This window comes from Mobula hypostoma, chromosome 21, assembly GCF_963921235.1.
Source record: "Mobula hypostoma chromosome 21, sMobHyp1.1, whole genome shotgun sequence".
In the NCBI taxonomy this organism is placed as follows: Eukaryota; Metazoa; Chordata; class Chondrichthyes; order Myliobatiformes; family Myliobatidae; genus Mobula; species Mobula hypostoma.
The window spans coordinates 16,603,617-16,631,374 of NC_086117.1; the positions used below are offsets into that span (position 1 = coordinate 16,603,617).

General features: G+C 40.6%; 2 protein-coding genes across 2 annotated transcripts; both read right to left on the bottom strand.

The window, feature by feature from the left end:
- Window positions 1-783: 783 nt before the first annotated feature.
- On the bottom strand, window positions 784-22,291 carry LOC134359618 (volume-regulated anion channel subunit LRRC8D-like). Its single transcript, XM_063073115.1, has 2 exons — window positions 22,246-22,291; window positions 784-3,236 (listed from the first exon to the last, which is right to left on the bottom strand). The coding sequence occupies exon 2, from the start codon at window positions 3,232-3,234 to the stop codon at window positions 826-828; it is 2,409 nt and encodes an 802-aa protein (XP_062929185.1). The 5' UTR covers window positions 3,235-3,236; window positions 22,246-22,291; the 3' UTR covers window positions 784-825.
- On the bottom strand, window positions 14,486-16,978 carry LOC134359617 (volume-regulated anion channel subunit LRRC8D-like). The gene has a single exon (XM_063073114.1). The coding sequence runs from the start codon at window positions 16,976-16,978 to the stop codon at window positions 14,486-14,488; it is 2,493 nt and encodes an 830-aa protein (XP_062929184.1).
- Window positions 22,292-27,758: the final 5,467 nt, after the last annotated feature.

Consider the following 27,758-nt stretch of genomic DNA (forward strand, 5'->3'; position numbering starts at 1 on the left):
TTTTGTCTTTTTATTTATTCTGGAGTCTTTCATAATCTCTCCTGCACTCTCCTTCCCTTTTATCATTCTCTCTTTTCAAAACTGTTGAACATACTACTTAATTTAAAGACACACTCCACCCCATCCCACTGACTGTAATTTTGCCCTATCAACTGCCTATCTTTCCCTCAGGTCTGCTTCATCATTTAATATGAACTTGGCTGATCAATTCTTGCCCTCAACAGTATCTTCACACTTTTCCCTTTACCACTTAATTCCCTTGTAGTTTAACAGTCTATTTGTTTCTCCCTCAACAACTCTGCTTCCATAGCTCTCCGGAGTAGAGAGTTCCAAAGGTTCATCACACTCTGGTAGAAGAAACTCCTCCTTATTTCTGTCTTAAATGAGTGACCCTTCGTTCTGATACTATACCTCCTGGTTCTAGATTTCATAGCTAATACGTTACGCAGTTCCTTTTGTGTTGTAAATCCTAAGTAATTTTATAATCAGAATCAGAGTTAGGTTTAATATGTCATGAAATTTGATATTAGGGTCTACAGGGACTAAGAATGGTCTGTCACCATCTTTTCAAGCCACTTATGGATCAGCAATGAATTTGGCTTCTCAGAATTGATCACTATCCAGCAACAATTTTTAATAACGTCTTAATAATATTAGGCAATATTTGGGTTTAGGCCATTGTTTATTCAGAATCTGATTTCCTTTGACTGTAAAGTTATAGATGAAAGTAGGTAAGATCAATTACTTTTTTTTCTTACATCAAGCATCTCTTGTGTGGTAGCAACGATTTTGGAATTAAAGTATTGATGCCTAATTGTTCTCATGTTAACTTCCATCCATCTTCTCTCTTATTTCTAAAGGAAGTGACTCAAAAACATACTGTTCTACAATGAGTCCACTAACTTTCAACAAGAAGCACTGTCCTATTTCTGATGGGAGTTTCTCCAAGTGATTTCCCTGGAGTTCCAACTGAGATAGTTGAGCAAGTCTTGAAATCTTGCCACTGAGGGATGAAATTAAGTTATAACTTAGCTTCAGAGTCATGAGTTTGACACATTTGAAGAGCTGATCCGGAAGGACTTCAATTCTGTTGTGACGCAGATCTAAAAAGTACAGATGTTTGAGATTCCCAATATCAGGTGGAATTACAGAAATGTTGTTGTTTTGTAACTCAAGATAATACAGTTTCTCAATACTGAAAAGGGCTTTTGGCAAGACTTCGATCTGGTTGTTGGACATGTATAGGTACTCAAGCTTCTTGATTAAATTAATTGTTGGTGGAATGACTTTGATCATATTGAACCAGAACTTCAAACAGTTTAATCTCTCCAGATATTGCAGATGGGTAATGTCTTCAATTTTGGTAAGGTTGTTACCTTTGAGGTCCAGGACTTGAAGTTTGGATAAAGTATAAACGGCTGTTGGGATCTTGTCTAGTTCACAGTTGTGTAGTTCAATTTGGGTCAGATTGACCATTTTCTTTAAGATACTAAGGCTCAGGAGCTTGGTCTTATCATTGTGAATACAAAGCTTGACCAAGTGGAATGCAACATCAATGATGGTGGAGGGCAGCTTGGAGAGACTTGTCTTTAGGTAAAGAACTTTCAAGGAGCGGAGTCCTTTCATTGATTCCAGTTCTACAGCTTTCTTTTCAATAGCTAGCTTTCCAGTAAGGTACAATTCTTTGAGCTGAATGAGTTTGTAGATCCAGTCAGGTATTTCATCACGATTTACATATTTAACTCTCACTTGTTTGAGTTGGTTTCTCAACCACATCAAAGCTAATGGTGTAACTTCAGTTACACAGTGTGACAGCCAGATTTCTTCCAGCTGGGTGAGTTGAATAATTTTGTTGGAAATTTTAACATTACTACAAAGTTCCAGCTTTAAGACCTGTATCTCAGTAACATCATAGACAGCCTCAGGAATTCCAGAGAGCATGAAAAGATACAACTCAAACTGATCTTTCTTAGTTTTAGTTAAATGCTTTTTCACCTTCTCCGCTGTCCAATCGTTATTCAAACTTAACAATTTTAGCTTTTTCTCACTTACTTCTGAAAGGAAAACTGCAAGGCGATTGCAAAACAGTGTATCATACTGATCGATTAAATGCATCAAGAAGGCAAAGTCGTTTTTTACATCAGGGATATCACTGAATTGATTTTCTCGTTTCTCAAACGAATATTGCTTTAGCGGTTTTCTGAAAACCCATATTAATGTGTGGACGCAAAGTATCCAATAGATAACTATTAAACCTAAGTACAGTAGGGCCATTTTCCCAATGAAACGAGCGGTAGGATAAGTACATCTGAAAGTCTTGTAAAAAACCAATGATAATGCATTAGGCTCACATTTATTGTAAAATTCAATAACGTAAATATAGGCTGGAAAGTAACCAATGATAATTAAGCAATATATAGTTTTGACTAAAGTTTGCCCAGCATATAATTTATAGATTGTATCTTTTTCTTCAACATGAAGTCTAAATTTCCTGACTTTCTCAAACAAAGCTTTAGCTTGCTCTGCGTCCTTCTTGTCCAGGGATGAATCAGTTTCCATTGTGCTCGACTGAATGCCTGTGGGAGCTTTATTGGCTGATGGATCAGTTTTAAGGGTTATCTCTTCAGTATCACTTCCAGAGGCTTTCTGTGTCTCTGGCTCCAAGACCTTCTCCACTTCACTAGCATCAACAATGATTGCTGTAGATAGGGCTTTGGATGTCCATGGTGATTGCAGACATTTCTGAAGAATGTCAAGGAATTGTTGCAGTTTGGAGCTTGTTTTGGGATATGTAAAACAGAAATTACTACAGATAATCAGACCAACTGTATGAAATAAAATTATGTAAGAGAAGAATCTGGTAAACCAAGGAATTTGACTGTGACATACTTGATTGATGTAGAAATATTGCCAGTTGTATAACTGAGTAATCTTTCCTTGACTGATTTCAGGAGTCAGGGTTGGGCTCATAATTGCCTGTGGATTAGCATTGACGTGAGATATTTCTGAAGTATTTGGCTGGTTTGATTTTAGCTCACCGGCCTTTCCATCAACTTCACTGATGTATGGCAAGCATAAAGTATTATCCATGTAAAGCTGTATGCTGCAGCCAAAGATAGACAACAGCAACATAATGATGGCCAGGTAATCCATGCAAGTATCCCACCAAGGTTTGAAGACCCGGATGGCTGGTGGCTTATTTTCCAAAGTTGAAACATCAGAGACCGAAAACATACCTGAAAGAAATGCAAAAGTTTGATAGTATTTGAACCAAACATTTTGAGATACTAGCTCCTTCTGTAATGCAATTTTGATTAAGATTCTTCACCCAATAACATATCTAACAGGGGACTCCACTAATAGCTGCATTGTGGTTGAGATATTTGATGAAGTACAAAGATCGTTCAAAAAACAACAAAACTTATACAGGACCTACCTATGCAAAACAATATGATCTGATCTAAAATACTGTACAAAATTTACCCTCCTAAACCCCTCCATAATTTCTACCTATATTGCAAGAGATATCAAGGCCTTGACGAAGTCTTGTATTACAACTACATGAATGAAAGCCAGCTTTAGCTGTAAAATCTAGGGCTTTGTTCAGAGACCAAAGTTACATGGATATTAGAAACATTGTATTCTTTTAAAAAATAAGGAAATAGGTTCTAGTACAGTATATCCAAACATAATCTAAAGTCAGGAACAGGAAGAGGCTGTACTGAGTCTTGAGCAACACACATAAAATACTGGAAGAATTCCACAAGTCAGGCAACATCATGGAGAGGAATGAACAGTCAACATTTCAGGCTGAGTTCTTGACTATATACTCCTCTCCATAGATGCTGCCTGACCTGCTGAATTCCTCCAGCATTTTGTGTGTGTTGCTCTGGACTTCCAGCATCTACAGAATTCATTGTGTTTATGATACTGTCTCCTGAGACTGTTCCATTTAATAAGATCTTGAATGAAATTACCCTACAGCTCGACACCTTGATTACACTATGGTCTAGAAATTAGTCTTTCTCAGCTATGAATATATATAACTTCTATAGCTCCCTGGGGTAGAGATTTCAAAACATTCCCAAACACAGAGGGGAAAAAATCCTCCTCAGCTTAGACTTAGTGGTCATTACAATATCCTCAAACTAAACCCTCATTTTAGAATATTGTTACAGTATCTAATTGTCAAATTTCCTCAGAATGAAATAATCTCTCACTCTTCTAAATTCTAGAGAGAATTGGTTTATTTTGTTCATCTTTAGTCATAGTCATACTTTACTGATCCCGGGGGAAATCGATTTTCGTTACAGTTGCACCATAAATAATAAATAGTAATAAAACCATAAATAGTTAAATAGTAATATGTAAATTATGCCAGTAAATTATGAAATAAGTCCAGGACCAGCCTATTGGCTCAGGGTGTCTGACCCCCCAAGGGAGGAGTTGTAAAGTTTGATGGCCACAGGCAGGAATGACTTCCTATGATGCTCTGTGTTGCATCTCGGTGGAATGAATCTCTGGCTGAATGTACTCCTGTGCCCACCCAGTATATTATGTAGTGGATGGGAGACATTGTCCAAGATGGCATGGAACCTGGACAGCATCCTCTTTTCAGACACCACCGTGAGAGAGTCCAGTTTCATCCCCACAACATCACTGGCCTTCCAAATGAGTTTGTTGATTCTGTTGGTGTCTGCTACCCTCAGCCTGCTGCCCCAGCACACAACAGCAAACGTGATAGCACTGGCCACCACAGACTTGCAGAGCATCGTCAGCATCGTCCAACAGATGTTAAAGGACCTCACTCCTCAGGAAATAGAGACGGCTCTGACCCTTCTTGTAGACAGCCTCAGTGTTCTTTGACCAGTCCAGTTTATTGTCAACTCATATCCCCAGGTATTTGTAATCCTCCACCATGTCCACACTGACCCCCTGGATGGAAACAGGAGTCACCAGTACCTTAGCTCTCCTCAGGTCTACCACCAGCTCCTTAGTCTTTTTCACATTAAGCTGCAGATAATTCTGCTCACACCATGTGACAAAGTTTCCTACCATAGCCCTTGTTTATCACCAACAATCAGAAATCAATTAGATTAATAATTAATGCATTGACTAAAATGCAGGTACTATAGATCCTTTATTAAATAGGTGTTATTAAATATCCTTCAAATAATTAACATTCTTAATTCTTTACTCAGTATCTGTATCAATTTTGCTACCACCATTTGGCAGGAGGTAGAGAAGCCTTAGGTCCCACAGCAGCAGATTCAGGGGCAGTTATTACCCTATAAGCATCAGGCTCTTGAACTGGCATGGATAACTTCACTCACTTTAACTCTGAGCTGATTCCCCAGCCTACAGACTCACTTTCCAGTTCTGTAAAAGTCATGTTCTGAGTGTTATTTTTTTTTAATTTCAACGCTCAAAGTAAATTCATTATCAAAATACATATATGTCATGGTTATGGGTTGGAGATATATCTCTACCAAAGGAGGTGCAACTCACTCCTTCCCTCCGCTTGCCTGCAGGTCACCCTCAGACAAGGTGTAGCACCTGCTGAGCTTCCCCTCCCCTTCCCCGCTAATCAGGGTCACGTGGATTCATAGGAGCAGGTGGTGGATGGTCATATATCACAGGTTCTGGTTATGCGATCACTGGCACCAGGCAGACAAACTCTGGAGAGTATTGATAATTGAACATTGAACTGCATATAGTATTGAATTGTGTAAGGTAAAGGAAACAAGTAGGGTAGTTATGGAAAATATGACAATTAAAGAAGAGGAAGTACTGACACTTTTAAGGAATATAAAAGTGGATAGGTCTCCGGGTCTGGACAAGATATTCCCTAGGCCTTTGAGGGAAGTTAGTGTAGAAATAACAGGGGCTCTGACAGAAATATTTCAAATGTCATTAGAAACGGGAATGGTGCCGGAGGATTGGCGTATTGCTCATGTGGTTCCATTGTTTAAAAAGGGTTCTAAGAGTAAACCTGGCAATTATTGGCCTGTGAGTTTGACGTCAGTGGTGGGTAAATTGATGGAAAGTATTCTTAGAGATGGTATATATAATTTTCTGGATAGACAGGGTCTGATTAGGAACAGTCAACATGGATTTGTGTGTGGAAGGTCATGTTTGACAAATCTTATTGAATTTTTTGATGAGGTTGCTAAGAAAGTTGACGAGGGTAAATTGGTGGATGTTGTCTATATGGTCTTCAGTAAGGCTTTTGACAAGGTTCCACACGGAAGGTTAGTTAGGAAGGTTCAATCGTTAGGCATTAATATTGAAGTAGTAAAATGGATTCAGCAGTGGCTAGATGGGAGACACCAGAGAGTAGTGGTGGATAACTGTGTGTCAGATTGGAGGACGGTGTGTAGCGGTGTGCCTCAGGGATCTGTACTGGGTCCAATGTTGTTTGTAATATATATTAATGATCTGGATGATGGGGTGGTAAATTAGATTAGTAAGTATTCCGTGCTGTAATTGTTATATGGTTATATAGTATTGATAATAGCTGGGGTCACCTGTCTTGTAAAGACATGGCCCAGAAGGTGGCAATGGTAAGCCGCTTCTGTAGAAGAATTTTTGCCAAGAACAATTATGGTCATAGACCATGATCACCCACGTCATTCGACACGGCATGTAATGATGGTGAGGATGATAACATATATATCACCATATAAAACCCTGAGATTCATTTTCTTGCAGGCATACTCAATAAATCCATAATAGAATAATAACCATAACAAAATCAATGAAAGACTACATCAGCTTGGGCATTTAACCAGTGTGCAAAAGACAATGAACTGTACAAATACAAAAAATAAAGAAATAATAATAATAAATAAATAAGCAATAAATATCAAGAACATGAGATGTAGAGTGCTTGAAAGTGAATCCATAGGTTGTGGGAACATTTCAGCGATGAGGAAAGTGAAGTTATCCCCTCTGGGTCAAGAGTCTGATGGTTGAGGAGCAATAACTGTTCCTGAACTTGGTGGTGTGAGTCCTGAGATTCCTGTACCTTCTTCCTGATGGCAGCAGTGGGAAGAGAGCATGTCCTAACGATGGATGCTGCTTTCCTGCGACAATACTCCATGTAAATGTATTCAGTATTGGAGAGGGCTTTACCCGTGATGGACTGGTCTGTATCCACTACTTTTTGTAGGGCTCTCTATTCAAGGGCATTGGTGTTTCCATACCAGGCTGCGATGCTGCCAGTCAATATACTCTCCACTACACATCTACAGAAGTTTTGTCAAAGTTTTAGATGTCATGCCAAATCTCCGCAAACTATTTTGCAAATTATTTGTGCAATTTGTTTTCTTTTGCACATGAGTTGTTTGTTAGTCTTTGTTTATGTATGTTTTATAAATTAAATTTTATTGTTTTTTTTATTTTTCTGTAAATGCCTGCAAGAAAATGAATCTCAATGTAGTACATGATAACATATACATTCTTTGATAATAAATTTACTTTGGCTTTAACTGTGACTTTGAATTTATGTTTATTGTACACCCTGATCCCTCAGATCTTGAACATTTATTCCATTTCTCTGGTCTTCCTGTGAAATAGATTACTTTACATTTCCACACAATATACTCCATCTGCTACTTTTTTCCACACACACTTAACTTATTTAACTTATACCATGATCACTTTTTAAATCTTTTTCATAACTTACTTTCCCATTTAGCTTTAAATGATTCGGGAATTTTGATACCTTACAATCGGTTCCTTCTTGTAAGTCATTACTATACCTGCATCTAAAAGGTGGAGGCTCCAACACTGACCTTTCAGATACACACTATTTAGTTTGCCAACTTAAAACATTTTATCTCTAGTCATAGCTTTATGTCTGTGAACCAACCCACAATACAAACTAAAGTAACCCCTTTCAATGGGTTTGAGGGTAATCATGTAATATTATATCAACTATCTTTTGAGAATCCGAATGCCCCACATCCCCATCAACCTGTAGATTTGATCTGGAGGATAGGTGTAACTAAAAGCCATGAGATATGAAACATGTCCATCATGTTAGGGGCATAAAGTATTTAATTCAACAAATCATTGGGATAGAGAATTGAGAGATATGATAAGCGTGAATTTAGTGCATGGCTTCAGAGAGCTAGTGGAAGTCTACAGCTGTGACTGAAGGCTCCTGCAGCTCCTTTGCAGTGGTAGTAGTGAGGAGAGAGGATGGCCTGGATAGTGGGGGTCCTTGATGACGGATGCTGCTTTCTTGTTGCCGCGGTCCATGTAAATGATCTCAATGGTGAGGATATGCTGTGATGGACGGTGTTGTATCCAGTCCAGGATATGGCAAATGCTGGTGTGTAGGCTTAACCTTTGGAGTCTGATACACCATTCAACGTGGCTGATTTTCAGTCAATCCATATTTTTGTTAAGTTCCTTAATGTCTGCCTGTCGAGGTACCATATCCGATGCGGACATTGGTGACCATGGTTTTCCATATAGATCTATCCTTCGTTCTTTGGGTAACTTCCATTTCCTCGATGTGTAACCACCTGGCTAGGCTTTTGATGTACATAAGCCGAGATCTTCCTCTAGGTTTGCTCCCCTCAATCTTTTCAGAGAGAATGAGTTTTTCTAGCTCATCTTTCCACATGATGTGTCCTAGGAATTTGAGTTGTCTTTCTCTTATTGTTGGTATGAGTGCTCGAACTTAATACAAGATTCAAAATTCAAGTTTGTCACATGTACATCAAAACATACAGTGAAATGTGTTATTTGCGTTGACAACCAGCAAACCCAAGGGTGTGCTTGGGGAACCGCACAATTGTCACCACGCATTCTGGTGTCAATATCTTTGTTTAATAAAAGTCACCTTTATATATAAAATAACAATTGAACCAGTATCAATTGAAATTAAAATAATTACTTACTCAAGGCAAATTTTCACTTAGAACTTAATTTGAAGAGACGTTTTTCTCTCAGAAACACCTGAATTTTTCTTTTACAAATTTTAAAGGTAATATTTAAGAGAGTCAAGTTCGGAATTCACGTTCGAATGGTTAGTAACATTCAGATGACACTTGCCTGAGCAATACTGATTTAAGTTCCAACAAATAATTGGGTTTAGAACTTTGCTATTGATGATGTTTTCTAATTATCTTCAATATTCCTGACTTCATAGAGTTATACAGCATGGAAGCAGATCTTTCCGTTCAATTTCTCCATGATGATTTTGTTTCTTCGCGAGTTAGTCCAACCTGATTGCATTTAGCCCTTAGCTTGTCCTATCCATGTACTCATCCACATGTCTTTTCAATGTTGCTAGTATGCCTGATTGAACCACAGTTTCTGACAGTTCATTCCAAATATGCTCTACCTATCATGTGAAGTAGCTGCGGCTGTTGTTCTCCATGGGTTCATGAGTCTGTGATGGTTCTCTATGCTTTGATGGTCAAAGCAAGTGTAGAAGGCATTGAGCTCATCTGGAAGCAAAGCCCTTTGTCACTTGATTTTACTTTATATGAGGTATAGCATTCAAGCTCTTTCATAACTGTTGCAGATCCTTCGTTGATTCAAGCTTAGTCTTCAGTTGCCACTTTGCCCGTGAGATGGCTTTCTGGAGATCACACCTGGACCTCATGTAACTTTCTGGTTCATCGGATTGAATGGTCCTGATCTGGCCGTCAGTAGATTGTGGATTTCATGGTTCATCCAGGGCTTCTGGTTGTGGAAGACTCCAAATGATCTTGTGTGGACAATAAGGTCCGTGACAACCATGGTGTATTGATCCAGATTCAATGATGAGTCCTTGAACGTGGTCCAGTCCACCGACTCAAAGCAATCCCTCAGTCTCTCCTCTTCCTCCCATAAGACAATGAGACCATAAGACATGGGAGCAGGATTAGGCTATTCAGCCCACCAAGTCTTCTCCACCGTTCCACCATGGCTCATCCACTCAACCCCATACACACGTCTTCTCGCCATACCCTTTGATGCCCTGACCAGTCAGGAAACTATCAACTCCTGCGGTCCCCCAACTCTGTCCTTTCTTGTGGCCACAGTACATTGGTCCATGGCCACTCCCAGGGCATTCAGCAATGGTAATGCCAGTGAATATAAATAATGAGTGGCTGGATTTTCTTTTGTTGGAGGGATTCATTATTTGGCCCTTATGTGCTGCAAGAGTTGCTGGCCATTTGTCAGCCCTGCCTGAACATTGTTTTGGTCTTATTGCATGCAGATGTAGACAGAGGAGTTGCAAACAGAAAGGAATCACCAGTGAATATGCCTACTTTGATCTTATGACAGGATAGTCATTGGATGTGCACTGTCCTGAGGAACTCCGACTGTGGTGTCTTGTGGCTGGGATGATTGATCCCTGACACTTCCAACCTTGTCTAAGGTATGACTCCAACTACTGGAGTGTTTTCCTTCTGCTTATTGAATTCGGTTTTACTAGAGCATCTTAATGCCATATTTGAACTTGGGTAGCTGACCTCACCTCAGCTTTGGAAATTAACTCTCTGCATCTACGTTTGGACCAAAGCTATGATGTGGTCTGGAGCTGGATGTCTTTGGTAAACAATCTGTTTGTGAGCCAGTGACAATGACCCCTTCCACCACCTTACTGATGATTTGGGGCATGCTGATCATGAGCAAATTTTGAATGTGCTACCTTTTGTAAAGAGGACATGCTTGGGCAGCTTTACGTCGTTGGGCAGACGCCAGTATTGTAACAGTGTTGGAGCAGCTTGGCTAGAGGTGCAGTTCATTTTGGTGTGCAGGTCTTCAGCATTTAAGTCAACACATTATCTAGTCCCATAACCAGGAGGGTTGAGTTATAAGGAGAAACTGGGTAGGCTGGGATTACTTTCCCTAGAATGAAGATTGCCAATGGGTGACTGTATAGAGGTTTACAAAGTCACAAGAGGCATACATAAGGTATGACTGGCAGAAGGCAAGAGTGGGGATAAAGGAGGCCTTTACTGAGATGAGAAAGTCTGCAGATGCTGGAAATCCAAGCAACACACCATGGAAGAAAGGGAAGAGGGAGAGGCACCAGAGGGAGGTGATGGGCAGGTAAGGAAATGAGATGAGAGAGGGAAACGGGATCAGGAATGGGGAGGGGGGGGCTAATTACCAGAGATTGAGAAATCGATGTTCATGCCATCAGGTTGGAGGCTACCCAGATGGAATATAAAGTGTTGCTTCTCCAACCTGAGTGTGGCCTCATCACGGCAGTAGAGGAGGCCGTGGACTGACATGTCGGAATGGGAATGGGAAGTAGAATTGAAGAGTCTGGCCACCGGGAGATCCTGCTTTTTATGGAGGAAGGAATGTAGTTGCTTGGTGAAATGGTCTCCCAATCTATATCGGGTCTCCAGGACGTGGAAGAAAGTGAAAGCATTTACTGGTTAGCTGCCAATGACTGTTGTTGTTCTATGGGATCAGTGTTGGTTCCACTACTTTTCACATTACATGTTAATGATCCAGATGATGAAATTGGTGGCTTTGTGGCCAGGATTGTCGATGATACAAAGGTGGGGGAGGGTAGGCAGTGTTGAGGAAGCAGGGAGTCTGCAGGACTTGGACAGAGTAGGAAAATGGGTAAAGAAGTGGCAGGTGGGATACTGTATAGGCGATTGTATGGTCATGCACTTTGGTAGAAGAAAAAAAAAGTATAGATTATTTTCTAAATGAGGAACAAATTCAGAAATCAGATGTGCAAAGCGACTGGGGAGTCCGTAAAGGTGAACTTGCTGGGTGAGGAGTGCTACAGAAGGCAGATGCAATGTTAGCATTCATTCCAAGAGGTCTAATGTATAAAATCAGGGATGTAATGCTGAGACTTTACAAGGTGTTGGTCAGATCACATTTGGAGTATTGGGAATAGTTTTGGGCCTCATGTCTAAGAAAGGATGTGCTGGCATTGGAGGGGGGGGGGATCTCGTTGAAACCTACCAAATATTGATATATTATTGATTAACTTACTCATCTGAAACACAAAACAAGAGAACCTGCAGATGCTGGGAATCCAAGCAACTCACACAAAGTGCTGGAGGAACTCAGCAGGCCAGGCAGCATCCATGGAAAAGAGTGAACAGTCGACGTTTCAGGCTGAGACTCTTTAGCAAGAACCTACTAACCTGTACATCTTTGGAAAGCGGGAGGGAGCCAGAGGAAACCCACATGATCATGGGGAGAACGTACAAACTCCTTACAGACAGAGGCAGAATGGAATCTGGGTTACTGGCGCTGTAATAGTGTCATGCTGATGTCTATAAGAAATGAGCTCCCAGAGGAAGTAGCAGAGGTAGGTGCAAGTCCAGGGTTAAAAAAAAAATATTTGGATGGGTACATGAATAGGAAAAGTTTAGAGCAGGGGTTCCCAATCTTTTTCATGCCAAGGACCCTTACCATTAAATGAGGGGTCCCTGGACCTGTGATTGGGAACCCCTGGTTTAGAGGGATAGAGCACAAAAACGATTAGTTTATGCACATATCTTGGTCGGAGTGGATGAATTAAGCTGAAGGGCTTGTTTCTATGCTGCATGACTTTATGACCTTTTGTTCCTGGTGATCTCGGCAGTTTCTTGAATCAACTTGGCTAAATACTGACTTCTACCAATGGTAAAGGTCTCAGGAAGTCACCAGCGCAGACCAGTTCCACCAGAATGCTATCGTGGAATCTTCAGACTTGTTCTTAGCACTCTCTTGCAGGGACTTACTGTCAGTGAGGATGTGAATTTCTTTTTTCAAAGATCTTCCCTCCCATTAGCTGTTCACCAACAATCATGGCTCAATAGGGCAGGATGGCGAGGTTTGATCTAATTATTTAGTTGTAAGGTCACTTAGTCCTGTTTAGTGCATGGAGCCAGAAGTACACAGAAAGGTGCCGGAAAGAGCCAGCAACATCATGAAGGATCCCACCCACCCTGCTCATGAGCTGCGTCACCCACTCCCATCAGGCAGTGACTTGAGATTTGGGAGGTTGACAACTCATGACTTGGCCGGTGCTACTCCTGCCTCTCAAAGTTCAGCCCTACGTCCCCAGCATGGGAGGTGGAAATGGGTAAGGCCAGCCATCAGGGCTCTGGTGAAGCTGTGTAGGTCAATCCCCCGTACAGGGGATACAATGGATTACAGAAACATTGATGAACTCCAACCAGACCAACGTCTTTGGACAATGGAGATGGGAGGTCATCAATGGCCTATGCTCCACTGGGAGGCAAGGACCCGGGAAGTGCCACTCCTAATGTGCCATTCCGCACTCGTCATCGTACTAGTGTTGACAACCACCCAGATTGATCATAATGGCATAGCAAAGAATAGTCCTGGCAATGAGGTTACATATTTCAACGGTCAGCAGGTCTGAGTAACTAGGCCTGTGTGTTCAGAATCTATTCCATGTGCCACACAATCCCCATGGAGGCTGCCTCATTGGGAAAACAGGAGGAGGAAAACCTCAGAGAATAGCTAATCTGTGTTTTCAAATTTAGCATAAAAATATAAAAGAAGATGAGAACTTTTGCAGTATACTATGAGAAAGTTAAAGAGTGACTATACTGAATACAGTAACTGAACTTGGTAAGATTTAATTTTTAATTTTACTCTTGATTTATCCATATTACCATTTGTTCCCTCAATTTTGTTCAAGCTTAGTTTTTAAAAGGCAGTCGGTGAGCATGAAGTTTTCTTCATCTGCTCATTTAAGTGCATTTATTCTGGAGATACTCAAAAGCATTGACTGCATTTATACTGCCTGTATTTAGTTCAATAATGGCAACGTTCTTCGAGTGTATTTCAGTTCCCCTCCCAAAACAAATGCTTGCCCACAAGTCTGCACAGAGCATCATTCATGGTTTGTGAAACAAAAAGTAAATGCTTTAGAGTTGGGGTTTCAGTGAGACCCCGTCCACTAACCGAAGTTTAGACCCCTGCTTTAGAGAATAATGGAGTGGGTCCTCCAACATTTCACAAACCCACATTATTGCAATGTCTGAGAATGGCTCCTTCAGAGAGCTTATGTAACCACCAAGCAACCGAGTTGTAATTTTCAGAGAAAAGTAAGCACTAATATCAATGCCAGTAATCTAAAATGTTATTATTGACTGATTGTCCCTTTAGGAGGTCTTATTTTATTAGGAATACTATATGTAAACTTGCATCATTTTGAGATATCTGGTCAAATTTGGCTTTAGGTTTTAATTAGCAACAAGTCATATATTAGATTCTGTTGGATTGGGTATCCTTTACCCTTATTTCCTCCTCAAGGTGCAGAAAAGACAAACACAACTATTGTAACATACAAAGGTTAACAAGAAAGCCACTGAAAATTATGCCTTCCAAACATATAATGTAGAATAATTTTATTCTTTAGCTTGCTTACATGCCAAAGCATTGGCAGAATGTTTAGCTGCAAAGTTGGTTTGAAGTTTAGAACTTTTTCCATTTTTGGGATCGGAAGTCAAAAATATTCTTTGCTTTGATCACATACCTTACTTTATACAAGGTTGTCCAGTTTGGGATATGATGCCTTGTTGGGGATTATTAGTCTGACATCCAGAGGAGCCTCCTGGTTGGACATCAGATTTGCTTTGACCGGCATAGGAAGTGTCTCGGATAAGAATTCATCTATTATCAGACCACTATGTTTCAGTTTGCTACACTGTCCAATTTCCACGGGAAGTTCTTCCAAAGGATTCCCTTTGAGTTCCAGTTTTGAAAGTAGGGAGCATTGTTGAATCTTTCCACTAAGGGAGGTAAGTAAATTATTGTTCAGCTTTAGAGTCTTGAGCTTCCTACATTGGAACAACTCATCTGGTAAAGTTTCCAACTTATTGGAGCTCAGATCTAGAAATGTAAGGTACTTGAGGTTTTTAATAGATGTGGGAATGGCCATTAGACGGTTGTTACTCAAGTACAGATGATGTAGCTTCTGAATAGCAAATAAACTATTTGGTAGGGTCTCAATCTGATTGTCTGATGCATTAAATTGTTCAAGGTTGCCGATGAAAAGAAAGGAATCTGGAAGGGAAGTAATTTTGTTGTTACTGAGATTGAGGGAGGACAGTCTTGGTAGTTGCCGGAAAGCTTCAAGTTCATCCACTTGTCTGAGTTCATTTCCCTGGAGGTTCAATTCTTGCAGATTGGTGAGGCTAAAAATGCCGTGGGGTATATTGTCCAGCTGACAGTTTTGAAGGTCAAGTCGAGCTAAGTTGAACATGCCCCCCAAATTGTGGAGCACTTCAAGCTTGTTCTTATTATTAAAAATTGACAGCCCTATCAAATGGGGAGCCACATACAACACGTTGAAGGGTATCTTTGTGAGGTTGCTATTGATTCGAAGGATTTTCAAATAACGAAGTTCTTTTAAGAATTCTAGTTCCAATGTTTTAGTTTCTAAATTAATGTTTCCAATCAAGAAAAGCTCTCTGAGTCGGGTCAGTTTATTGATCCATTCAGGCACCTCCTCATGAACCGAAAAAGTGACCAGAAGCGAATGCAATTTGTTGCCTAGAAAGAATAAAGCAGTTGGTTTAACGACGACTTTGCAGTTTACAATCGAAAGTTCTTCCAAGTGGATAAGGTGAGTTACCTTGGAACTTATCTTAATATCAGTGCACAGTTCCATCCTTAAGGCCTGTAACTCAGTCACGTCGTAGACCGCCTGAGGAATTCCTGTTAACATGAAGAGTTGAAGTTCCAGCTGCTCCTTGTTATTTTGGATTAATTGCTGTCTTACCTTGTCCACAGTCCAGTCGTTATTCAAATTTAACATCTTCAACTTTTTCTCACTTGCCTCGGACAGGAAGATGCAGAAGCGTGTGCAGTACAGGGGGTCATACTGATCGATCAGATGTAACAAGAAAGCAAAATCGTTCTTTACATTAGGAATGTCGCTGAACTGGGTTTCACGTTTCTCGAATGAATATTGTTTCAGGGGTGACCTCAAGATCCAGATGAGGGTGCGAAGACAAAGCCCCACATAAATGGTTACCAAAATCAGATAGAGCAGGATGAGCCTCTGCAACAGAAGGGCGATGCTAAATGTGCAAATAAAAATCTCGTAACCAATCACATTCTCCATGCCGGGGCGACATATAATGTCAAAGTTGACATCTTTAATGAATACCATAAAATAACAAAGGATCGCTAAGCACTGCAGGGATTTAAAAACCATTTGTCCAACATAGAGTTTATATATGGTGTCCTCTTGCTCTACATGAAACCTGAACTTTCTCACTTTCTCAAACAGGGATTTGGCTTGTTCTCCATCCTTCTTGTCCAGTAATTGGAACTGCTTCTTTATAACAGACTGCGTCCGTGTTGAGCTTTTAGCAGATTCGCTGATACCTTGGCCTGCCACTGTGCTTTTACGTTTCTCTTGCGCCCGGGTGTTCATTTCGCTGCTGTTCTCTGTGACGGCCAGAGAGAGGACTTCGGTTGTCCAGGGGGAATCGAAGCACTTCTCCAAGATGAAGACCAGATGCTCTATTTTGGAGCTTGTTTTGGGATACTTGAACCAGAAATTGCTGCAAATCATCAACGCAACAGTATGGATAAGTATGAAAGAGGAAAAGTGCTTAGAAAACCAGGGAACAGCGTGGAAATAACATGCCTGGTTGACATAGCGATACTGTTGATAATCCAAATTTGCCTTGGTGTGTTCAACAGCAAAGATGGCATTTACCCGTGATATTTTAATGGATTTTTGATTAATTATTGTATGATGTAAATCGGTTATATTAAAATCAACATGTTTATCTGCCCAGCTTATGTTAGCATCAATAGGTGATGGAGCACTGTGAGTGGAATTAGCTTTAATTGGTAAACAAATTGTCCTATCCTTGTATATTTGCATGGTGCCCCCAAACACAGCGATCATCAACATGGTCATTGCCAAATAATCCATGAAGGTATCCCACCATGGTTTGAAGATCCGGAAGGATGGAGGAGATCTAGTTACTGAAGATATTTCTTCCAAGCTGAACATTTCTAAACACAGAGGATAAATAACATTATTTATTAGAATTGATTCTCAAAGTAAAGCCTGTATCAGTAGCCAAATTTTGAATAGGGTGGTTAAAAAAAAAATCAAGAACATCATTGAAATGGAGAAATTTGATACTTGCGACACCTTTATCTGAAATACTGTCAGGTTCTGCAAGGTACTGATTGACAGACTTCTGTAAAGACCATTACAGCCACGAATACCATTTTATACAGGGCTTTAAACTAATAAAACATCTATTGTTTGAAGTCCCAATGAAGTAACAAAATACAACATCTCAAGCCACAAATACTTCAAGGACTGGTTGATGAAAGTCTTGCTGAAAATATATAAGCTGTTGTTGTTGCTTTCTTTTCATGCCTTGTGGCGCATCGGGTGGCATTTTTGCTGTTTCTGTAGCACTGGAGTTGCTAGCTCAATGCTCAACCCTCAATCCAGCATGGATGGAAAGCTGCATCCAGATTTGATCTCAGGACCTTTTACTTCAAAGTCTGGTGCTGATGCCACTACACCATCAGCTGGCTATGTAAGCTGTTAGTAAGACCACAATTGGAGTACAGTTTTGACCTTGTTAAAATGAAATGGAAGGTTCATTAGACTCGCAAACATGAGGAAATCTGCAAATGCTGGAATTTCAATCAACACACATAAAAGTTGCTGGTGAACGCAGCAGGCCAGGCAGCATCTATAGGAAGAGGTACAGTCGACATTTTGGGCCGAGACCCTTCGTCAGGTACAGTCGATGTTTCGGGCCGAGACTCTTCGTCAGGACTAACTGAAAGAAGGGCTAGTAAGAGATTTGAAAGTGGGAGGGGGAGGGGGAGATCCGAAATGATAGGAGAAAACAGGAGGGGGAGGGATGGAGTTAATAGCTGTACAGTTGATTGGCAAAAGGGATATGAGAGGATCATGGGACAGGAGGCCCAAGGAGAAAGAAAGAGGGAGGGGGAAGCCCAGAGGATGGGCAAGGGGTATAGTGAGAGGGACAGAGGGAGAAAAAGGAGAGAGAGAAAAAGAATGTGTGTGTATATAAATAAATAATGGATGGGGAACAAGGGGGAGGTGGGGCATTAGCGGAAGTTTGAGAAGTCAATGTTCATGCCATCAGGTTGGAGGCTACCCAGACGGAATATAAGGTGTTGTTCCTCCAACCTGAGTGTGGCTTCATCTTTACAGTAGAGGAGGCCGTGGATAGACATATAAGAATGGGAATGAGACGTGGAATTAAAATGTGTGGCCACTGGGAGATCATGCTTTCTCTGGCGGACAGAGCGTAGGTGTTTAGCGAAATGATCTCCCTGTCTGCGTCGGGTCTCGCCAATATATAGAAGGCCGCATCGGGAGCACCGGACGCAGTATATCACCCCAGCCGACTCACAGGTGAAGTGTCGCCTCACCTGGAAGGACTGTCTGGGGCCCTGAATGGTCGTGAGAGAGGAAGTGTAAGGGCATGTGTAGCACCTGTTCCGCTTACAAGGATAAGTGCCAGGAGGGAGATTGGTGGGGAGGGTTGGGGGGGACATCTTTCTCTCCCCCCCTTTGCTTTCCGCAGGGATTACTCTCTACGCGACTCTCTTGTCCATTTGTACCCCCCAATATGTCAATATGTCTATGTCTACAAGAAGTGGGAAGAATTTACCTGAACCTAGTGATAAAGGTAATGGGAAAGGAAAGGTGCAAAAGGAAAGATCTGATGAAATGCCATCGTGGGCTGAAGATATCGTTCGGACACTGAATTCAATTAAGGATCAGAATGGATCAATTAAAGACCAACTGGAAAAGAATAGTAATGAAATGAAGTCATTTCTGGGAAAACTTAAAGACCTGGAAACTCAAGTTATTTCACACGAAGAGGAATTGAAGATAACTAAGCAAAAGTTGTCTGAAGCTATAACTCGTTTGGAAAGATATCAAAATAAGATTATAGACCTGGAAACTAAGTCTCGACAAAGGAATATAAGAATTGTTGGGCTGCAGGAAGGAGCTGAAGATGGAGATTTAACGGCTTACTTTGGTAAGCTTTTCCACACTTTATTTCCTACCATTCTATCAAAGCCGCCTGCTATAGAAAGGGCACACAGGGCGTTTATCTCCAAATTGAAGGATTCTAGTAAACCAAGATCTGTCCTGACGAAGGGTCTCGGCCTGAAACGTCGACTGCACCTCTTCCTATAGATGCTGCTTGGCCTGCTGCGTTCACCAGCAACTTTGATGTATGTTGCTTGAATTTCCAGCATCTGCAGAATTCCTGTTGTCTGGTTTGCTTTCATCACTTTAAAATTAAAGATCAAATAATACGACAGGCAAGAAAACAGAGAGTTTTTAGATTTATGGAGTCTGAGCTCCGCTTCTACGAAGATTATCCAAGAGAGATAATGGAACAAAGATCAAAATTTGCCCTGGTAATGAAACAAGCATATGATAGGAATCTTTTCCCATCTTTGAGGTATCCAACAAGATTTAAAATTCCCCCCCCAATTCTCCTCCTCGTACTTTTTTTTGATCCAAAAGCTGCACTGGATTTTGTTCAGGTTTTACCTGCCGCTGTCACAGACACCACTGTTGAATGATCCATCTGAAAGGCTGTTTGGCTATTTGTATATTATTCACATTTTGGAAAGAATATTTATGAAGGTCACTTGTATATTTCATCGAGAGACTAATTAAAGAACACAGGGAGTTGTTCTTTATTGCATATTATTGGTTTTCCTTTGGAAAGATTTATGGTTTAAGTATCTCTGCTCAAATGATCTCTGGACATTTTATGACTGAGGGAAGAAGATAAAGCGACTTGTTCCTTTAATTTAATACTTCATAGCTAATTGGTAGTTTTTCCTACTAATAGGGCTTTTTATATATTTTTCTGTTTTATTATAACATTTTATAATTGAATTTAAAGCTTTTTTAGGGAATTAATATTAAACTTAAACATGGCGCTGGTTTTTCTCTCTAAGAGATGACATTATCTTGGTTCTTTCTTGTTTATCAGTCGATGGAATGTAAATTCCTTTTTTTGCTGAGACTTTATTGTCTTTTTCACAAGGTTACTCTACTTTTTTACTAACTGGGGGGAGGGAAAGAAAACACAGACAGAGCAGTCAGTAGCTTTGAATTCTATCGTAGATCGCTTGCCCTTTTCGGGTTTCCGGGTGTGGGTGGGTGGGTTTAGAGTTAGTTTTTTCCCATTGGGTGGTTCCGGAGCATGCGTGTTTTTTATTTGGTTGTATTCTTCATCACTGCCATCTTTGATCATCCTGCATTGGTATGTGCTTTGTGCATGCATAAAGTAGAATGAAATTATAGTATGCTGTTCAAACGGATTAATATAGTAAGTTGGAATGTACGTGGTTGGAATCATCCTATTAAACGAAAGAAGACTTTTAAAATTTTTAACCGATTCCAACCTGATATAATTTTTGCTCAAGAGACACATATCAGGGCGGGAGATCAAAATAGATTTTTTAGATGGTGGGATGGTTTGCAATTCCACTCTACTTCTCAGAGTAAAACAAAAGGCGTGTCTATTTTCATTAAACCTAATATATTTATTCAAGAGGATATTGAATCAGATTCTAATGGTAAATTTTTAATTGTTAAAGGAACAATCTGTAACAGAAAAGTTGTTTTGGTTAATTTGTATGGTCCTAACTTAGATGATCCTTCTTTTTTTAAAAAGGTATTTGCTTTACTGCCTGACTTAAATGAATATATTCTCATAATGGGTGGAGATTTTAATTGTTGTTTAAATCCTATGATTGATAAGAGCTCAACCAATCAGCGACTTCCAAATCGATCTGCGTCATTTATTAACTCCTTTTTGATTGATTTTGGGTTGATTGATTTGTGGAGGTATCTTCATCCTGACTATAGAGAATATTCTTTCTTCTCACACGTTTATAAAAAATATTCGAGGATCGATTATATTATAAGCGATCCCCGCTTCTTGTCTAGTGTTAAAACTTGCGAATATGACGCTATTGCTATATCTGATCATGCGCCTCTGAGTTTGTCTTTTGAATTTGATAATGTCACTCTTGTCCACCCACCTTGGCGCATGTCTCAGACATTATTGCAAAACTCTGACTGTCACTTTCATTGAAACCCAGATAAAAGAATTTTTTTCTTTTTAATGATATAGGGGGTATGTCTAAATTAGTTATATGGGATACATTTAAAGCATTTTTACGTGGTCAGATTATTTCTTATTCAGCTAAGCTTAAAAAACAAACTAAAGCAGAATTATATAGAATTTCAAAACAAATTAAAGACTTAGATAATATTTATGCAATTTCCCCCAATACTGATTTATTTAAACAAAGGGTGGAACTTCAATCACAATATAACCTGTTATTAACTCATCCCATTGAAGGTTATTTGCTTAAGTTAAAGAGTCAATTTTGTATGTCTGGAGATAAAAATAATAAACTGCTTGCATCTCAATTAAAAATGGCAGCAGCCAAAAGGCAAATCATGAAAATTCGTAGGAAAGATGGTACCTTAGCTCAGGAATATGAGGAAATTAATAAGATTTTTCAAGACTTTTATGCTCAGCAATATAAATCTCAATGTCCATTAGATTCCTCTAAAATGAATGCTTTTTTATGAAAGATTGTTTTTCCTAAAATCTTGGCTGAGGATCAAAAGGTTCTCGATGCTCAAATTACTGAAGCCGAAATTCATAAAGCTATTTTTTCAATGCAATCTGGTAAGTCCCCAGGACTTGATGGCTACCCCGTAGAATTTTATTAAAAATTTGGAAAGTTGCTCTCTCTGTATATGTTGGAAATGTTTAAGGATTCTTTTGTGAAAGGTGACTTACTCTCTACTTTTTATGAGGCCTCTATTTCTTTAATTTTAAGATAAAGATCCTACTGACTGTGCTTCATATAGACCTATTTCATTACTGAATGTTGACGCTAAGATTTTGTCAAAGATAATGACCAATCGGTTGGAGAATATTTTGGGTAAAATTATTTGTAAAGATCAAACAGGCTTTATAAAGGGTCGCTATTCGGAGACTACTTAACATTATATATTCATCCTCTTCTAAAATTCCACAATGTGTTGTATCTTTGGATGCTGAAATAGCGTTCTGCTCCTATATCTTATGGTCTTAATAGTGTGAAAATGGGTGCTCGATATATCCGCAGTGTGCTGAAGGAGCAATTTCTGCTCTGTATCTCTTTCTAACTACGATACTACAAACACAAATTTAGGAATTAATTCTTGTATTTTGAGACATAATTTACCTTCTGGAGTTTATCCCTTCTTCTTGCCTTTCCACTCATGTGTTCTAGCTCTTGTGTTCCTATGGGTGCCTGCAGCCTTCAGATACCTCAACTGCAAGAAAATTCTCATCAGTGAATGTCCACAAACTTTAGCTTTAGTGACAATTCACTCAAACCAGTTACTAGCTTTTCAACACTAAACCTGCTCTCATTGTCTCTGCTCAGGAAAAATAAAAGCTGAAAGCTGATTTATGTCCAAACTTCACTCTAACAATTGTAAGAGGCTTCTTAATGTTTATATACGTACAGCTTGGTGTACCCTTGTTCCTGCTTCCCGCCTCAGAGAAGTGCCTTGAAGGATACAGTGGATTGTACTTGTTTCTGTTATTCATTACAGTATGTCACAGAACAGATTGGAACCTACAGCTCTGTCCATTTATGAGGGAACTCACAGTAGGTTCCAAGACTTGCTATGTATAAGAATGTCTTTTGTGATGTTTATGGAATATCCATTTTTTTTTTTAGCATTTTGAGAAAGAACTAGTGTCATTATGATCTGTCTTAGACAAGGCATGATTATGTCACTATATTAATGGAATTAATGAGTGTGTCACCAGCCGGGAGAGCCTGAAATGCAGATCATCTTCTTCTTCTTCTTCTTCTTCTTTTATGGGTGCCAATCACCAAAGAAGAAGAAGATCTGCATTTCAGGCTGTCCTGGCTGGTGACACACACAGAGTGCTGGAGGAACTCAGCAGGCCAGGCAGTCTCTATGGAAAAGAGTACAGCTGATGTTTCAGGCCGAGACCCCTCAGCAGGACTGGAGAAAAAAAGATGAGGAGTAGAGTTAAAAGGAGAGGGGAAGGGAGGGATAAACACAAGGGGATGGGTGAAACCGGGGGAGGGGGAGGGGTGCAGTAAGGAGCTGGGAAATTGATTGGTGAAAGAGTTACAGGGCTGGAGAAGGGGAAATCTAATAGGAGAGGAGAGAAGGAAGAAAGAAAAGAGGGGAGGAGCACTGGAGGGAGGTGATGGACAGGCAAGAAGATGAGAGAGGGAAAAGGGGATGGGGAATGGTGAAGGGTGGGGTGGGGGAGCATTACCAGAGGTTTGAGAAATTGATGTTCATGTCATCAGCTTGGAGGCTACCCTGACAGAGTATATAGTGTTGTTCCTCCAACTTGAGTGTGGCTTCATCATGACGGTAGATGAGGCCATGCATAGGCATATTGGAGTGGGAATGGGAAGGTACTTACAAGATAGGTAGCTTCTCATCGTCTCATGTTATATTTGAACTTGGGTCTCCAAAGTAACTCCTCAGGGTCTCAGTTTTAATTACTAGCTTTTTTCGTCTACATCAAAACATACAAAGGAAACATAGTTTGTGTCAACGACACAACACAGTCTGAGGAGTCCTGCCCTGCACCAGCAGCAACATAATACACCCCCAATTTACTAATCCTTACTTGTATGTCTTTGGAATGTGGGAGGAAACAGGAGCACCCGGAGAAAACTCACACAGTCTCGACAAGAATTTACAAACACCTTACAGATAGCAGCATAAATTGAACCCCGATCTTGCAGCTGGTAAAGAGTCACACTAACCTCTACACTACCGTATTATCTAGTAACTTCACCATTTCACCAGCATTATGCCCTCTGCAACGTTTTCTTTTCATGCCTTTGACACTACCTGTTCTGAATTAACAGATCCATTTTGAGAATTCCATATCCATAAGACCATAAGACAAAGGAGCAGAAGTCAGCCATTCGGCCCATCGAGTCTGCTCTGCCATTTTATCATGAGCTGATCCATTCTCCCATTTACTCCCACTCCCCCACCTTCTCACCATAATCTTTGATACCCTGGCTACTCAGACACCTATCAATCTCTGCCTTAAATGCACCCAATGACTTGGCCTCCACTGCTGCCCGTGGCAACAAATTCCATAGATTCACCACCCTCTGACTAAAAAAATTTCTTTGCATTTCTGTTCTGAATGGGCGCCCTTCAATCCTGAAGTCATGCCCTCTCGTACTAGACTCCCCCATCATGGGAAACAACTTTGCCACATCCACTCTGTCCATGCCTTTTAACATTCGAAATGTTTCTATGAGGTCCCCCCTCATTCTTCTAAACTCCAAGGAATACAGTCCAAGAGCGGACAAACGTTCCTCATATGTTAACCCTCTCATTCCCGGAATCATTCTAGTGAATCTTCTCTGTACCCTCTCCAACGTCAGCACATCCTTTCTTAAGTAAGGAGACCAAAACTGCCCACAGTACTCCAAGTGAGGTCTCACCAACACCTTATAGAGCCTCAACATCACATCCCTGTTCCTATACTCTATTCCTCTAGAAATGAATGCCAACATTGCATTCGCCTTCTTCATTACCGACTCAACCTGGAGGTTAACCTTAAGGGTATCCTGTACGAGGACTCCCAAGTCCCGTTGCGTCTCAGAACTTTGAATTCTTTCCCCATTTAAATAATAGTCTGCCCGTTTATTTCTTCTGCCAAAGTGCAAGCCATACACTTTCCAACATTGTATTTCATTTGCCACTTCTTTGCCCATTCTTCCAATCTATCCAAGTCTCTCTGCAGACTCTCCGTTTCCTCAGCACTACTGGCCCCTCCACCTATCTTTGTATCGTCAGCAAACTTAGCCACAAAGCCATCTATTCCATAATCCAAATCGTTGATGTACAATGTAAAAAGAAGCGGCCCCAATACGGACCCCTGTGGAACACCACTGGTAACCGGCAGCCAACCAGAATAGGATCCCTTTATTCCCACTCTCTGTTTCCTGCCAATCAGCCAACGCTCTATCCACGTTTGTAACTTTCCCAAAATTCCATGGGCTCTTATCTTGTTAAGGAGCCTCATGTGTGGCACCTTGTCAAAGGTCTTCTGAAAATCCAAATATACAACATCCACTACATCTCCCTTGCCTAGCCTACTGGTAATTTCCTCAAAAAATTGTAATAGGTTTGCCAGGCAGGATTTTCCTTTAAGGAATCCATGCTGAGTTCTGCCTATCTTGTCATATGCCTCCAGGTACTCTGTAACCTCATCCTTAACAATCGACTCCAACAACTTCCCAACCACCGATGTCAAGCTAACAGGTCTGTAATTTCCTTTTTGTTTCCTTGCCCTCTTCTTAAATAGCGGAGTGACATTTGCAATCTTCCAGTCCTCCGGAATCATGCCAGACTCTATCGACTTTTGAAAGATCATCGCTAATGCCTCCGCAATCTCCACAGCTACTTCCTTCAGAACACGCGGGTGCATTCCATCTGGTCCAGGAGATTTATCTACCTTTAGACTATTCAGCTTTCTGAGTACTTTTTCTGTCGTAATTGTGACTGCTCACACTTCTCTTCCCTGCCACCCTTGAGTGTCCGGTATACTGCTGATGCTTTCCTCAGTGAAGACTGATGCAAAATACTCGTTCAGTTCCTCTGCCATCTCCTTATCTCCCATTACAATTTCTCCAGCATCATTTTCTATCGATCCTATATCTATTCTCACCTGTCTTTTACTCTTTGTATACTTGAAAAAGCTTTTAGTATCCTCTTTGATATTATTTGCTAGCTTCCTTTCATAGTTAATCTTTTCCCTCTTAATGATCTTCTTAGTTTCTTTTTGTAAGGTTTTAAAAACTTCCCAGTCCTCTGTCTTCCCACTAATTTTTGCTTCCTTGTATGCCCTCTCCTTTGCTTTAACTTTGGCTTTGACTTCTCTTGTCAACCACGGTTGCATCCTTTTTCCATTCGAAAATTTCTTCTTTTTTGGAATATACCTGTCTTGCACATTCCTCATTTCTCGCATAAACTCCAGCCACTGCTGCTCTGCCGTCCTTCCCGCCAGTGTCTCTTTCCAGTCAACTTTGGCCAGTTCCTCTCTCATTCCACTGTAATTTCTTTTACTCCACTGAAATACCGACAGATCAGATTTCGGCTTCTCTTTTTCAAATTTCACAGTGAACTCAATCATGTTATGATCACTGTCTCCTAAGGGTTCCTTCACCTCATTCTCTCTAATCACCTCCGGTTCATTACACAATACCCAATCCAGTACAGCTGATCCCCTCGTGGGCTCAACAACAAGCTGTTCTAAAAAGCCATCTTGCAGATATTCTACAAATTCTCTCTTGAGATCCAGTGCCGACCTGATTTTCCCAATCCACTCGCATGTTAAAATCCCCCACAATTATCATAACACTGCCCTTCTGACAAGCCTTTTCTATTTCCTGTTGTAATTTGTAGTCCACATCACTGCAGCTGTTTGGAGGCCTATAAATAACTGCCATCAGGGTCCCTTTACCCCTGCGATTTCTTAGCTCAACCCATACAGATTCTGCACCTTCCATAGTCATAGTCATACTTTATTGATCCCAGGGGGAAATTGGTTTTCGTTACAGTTGCACCATAAATAATAAATAGTAATAGAACCATAAATAGTTAAATAGTCATATGTAAATTATGCCAGTAAATTATGAAATAAGTCCAGGACCAGCCTATTGGTTCAGGGTGTCTGACCCTCCAAGGGAGGAGTTGTAAAGTTTGATGGCCACAGGCAGGAATGACTTCCTATGATGCTCTGTGTTGCATCCTGGTGGAATGAGTCTCTGGCTGAATGTACTCCTGTGCCCACCCAGTACATTATGTAGTGGATGGGAGTCATTGACCAAGATGACATGCAACTTAGACGGCATCCTCTTTTCAGACACCGCCGTGAGAGAGTCCAGTTCCACCCCCACAACATCACTGGCCTTTCAAATAAGTTTGTTGATTCTGTTGGTGTCTGCCACTCTCAGCCTGCTGCCCCAGCACACAACAGCAAACATGATAGCACTGGCCACCACAGACTCGTAGAACATCCTCAGCATCATCTGGCAGATGTTAAAGGACCTCAGTCTCCTCAGGAAATAGAGACGGTTCTGACCCTTCTTGTAGACAGCCTCAGTGTTCTTTGACCAGTCCAGTTTATTGTCAATACGTATCCCCAGGTATTTGTAATCCTCCACCATGTCCACACTGACCCCGATCCTATATCACCTCTTTCTAATGATTTAATATCATTTCTTACCAATAAATCCACACCTCCCCCTCTGCCTACCTTCCTATCCTTCCATACACCGTGTATCCTTGGGCGTTCAGCTCCCAGAGACATGCATCCTTTAGCCACGTCTCAGTGACGGCCACAATATCATACGTGCCAATCGGTAGCTGTACGACAAGATCATCCACCTTATTCCTTATGCTGCGTGCATTTGAGTATAACACCTTAAGACCAGTATTTGGTACTTTTCATTTTGATTTCACTGCAACTTTATTGCACTGCAACTCATCCCAATGGCTACAAATTTGCCCCATCACCTGCCTAAATATCTTTTTGGCTTTGAAGATAATAGATTTCTTAGATCTGTACCACTAATACCTTTCAAAGAAATTCAGCCAAAAAAGACTATTGGTTGATTAATTTACACTGTGCCTTTTGATACTCCAAACCAAACTTGTGATGTGATTG

Coding starts and splice junctions, on each gene's coding strand:
- LOC134359618 (XM_063073115.1), bottom strand. CDS start 3,234: ATGTTTTCGGTCTCTGATGTTTCAACTTTGGAAAATAAGCCACCAGCC.
- LOC134359617 (XM_063073114.1), bottom strand. CDS start 16,978: ATGTTCAGCTTGGAAGAAATATCTTCAGTAACTAGATCTCCTCCATCC.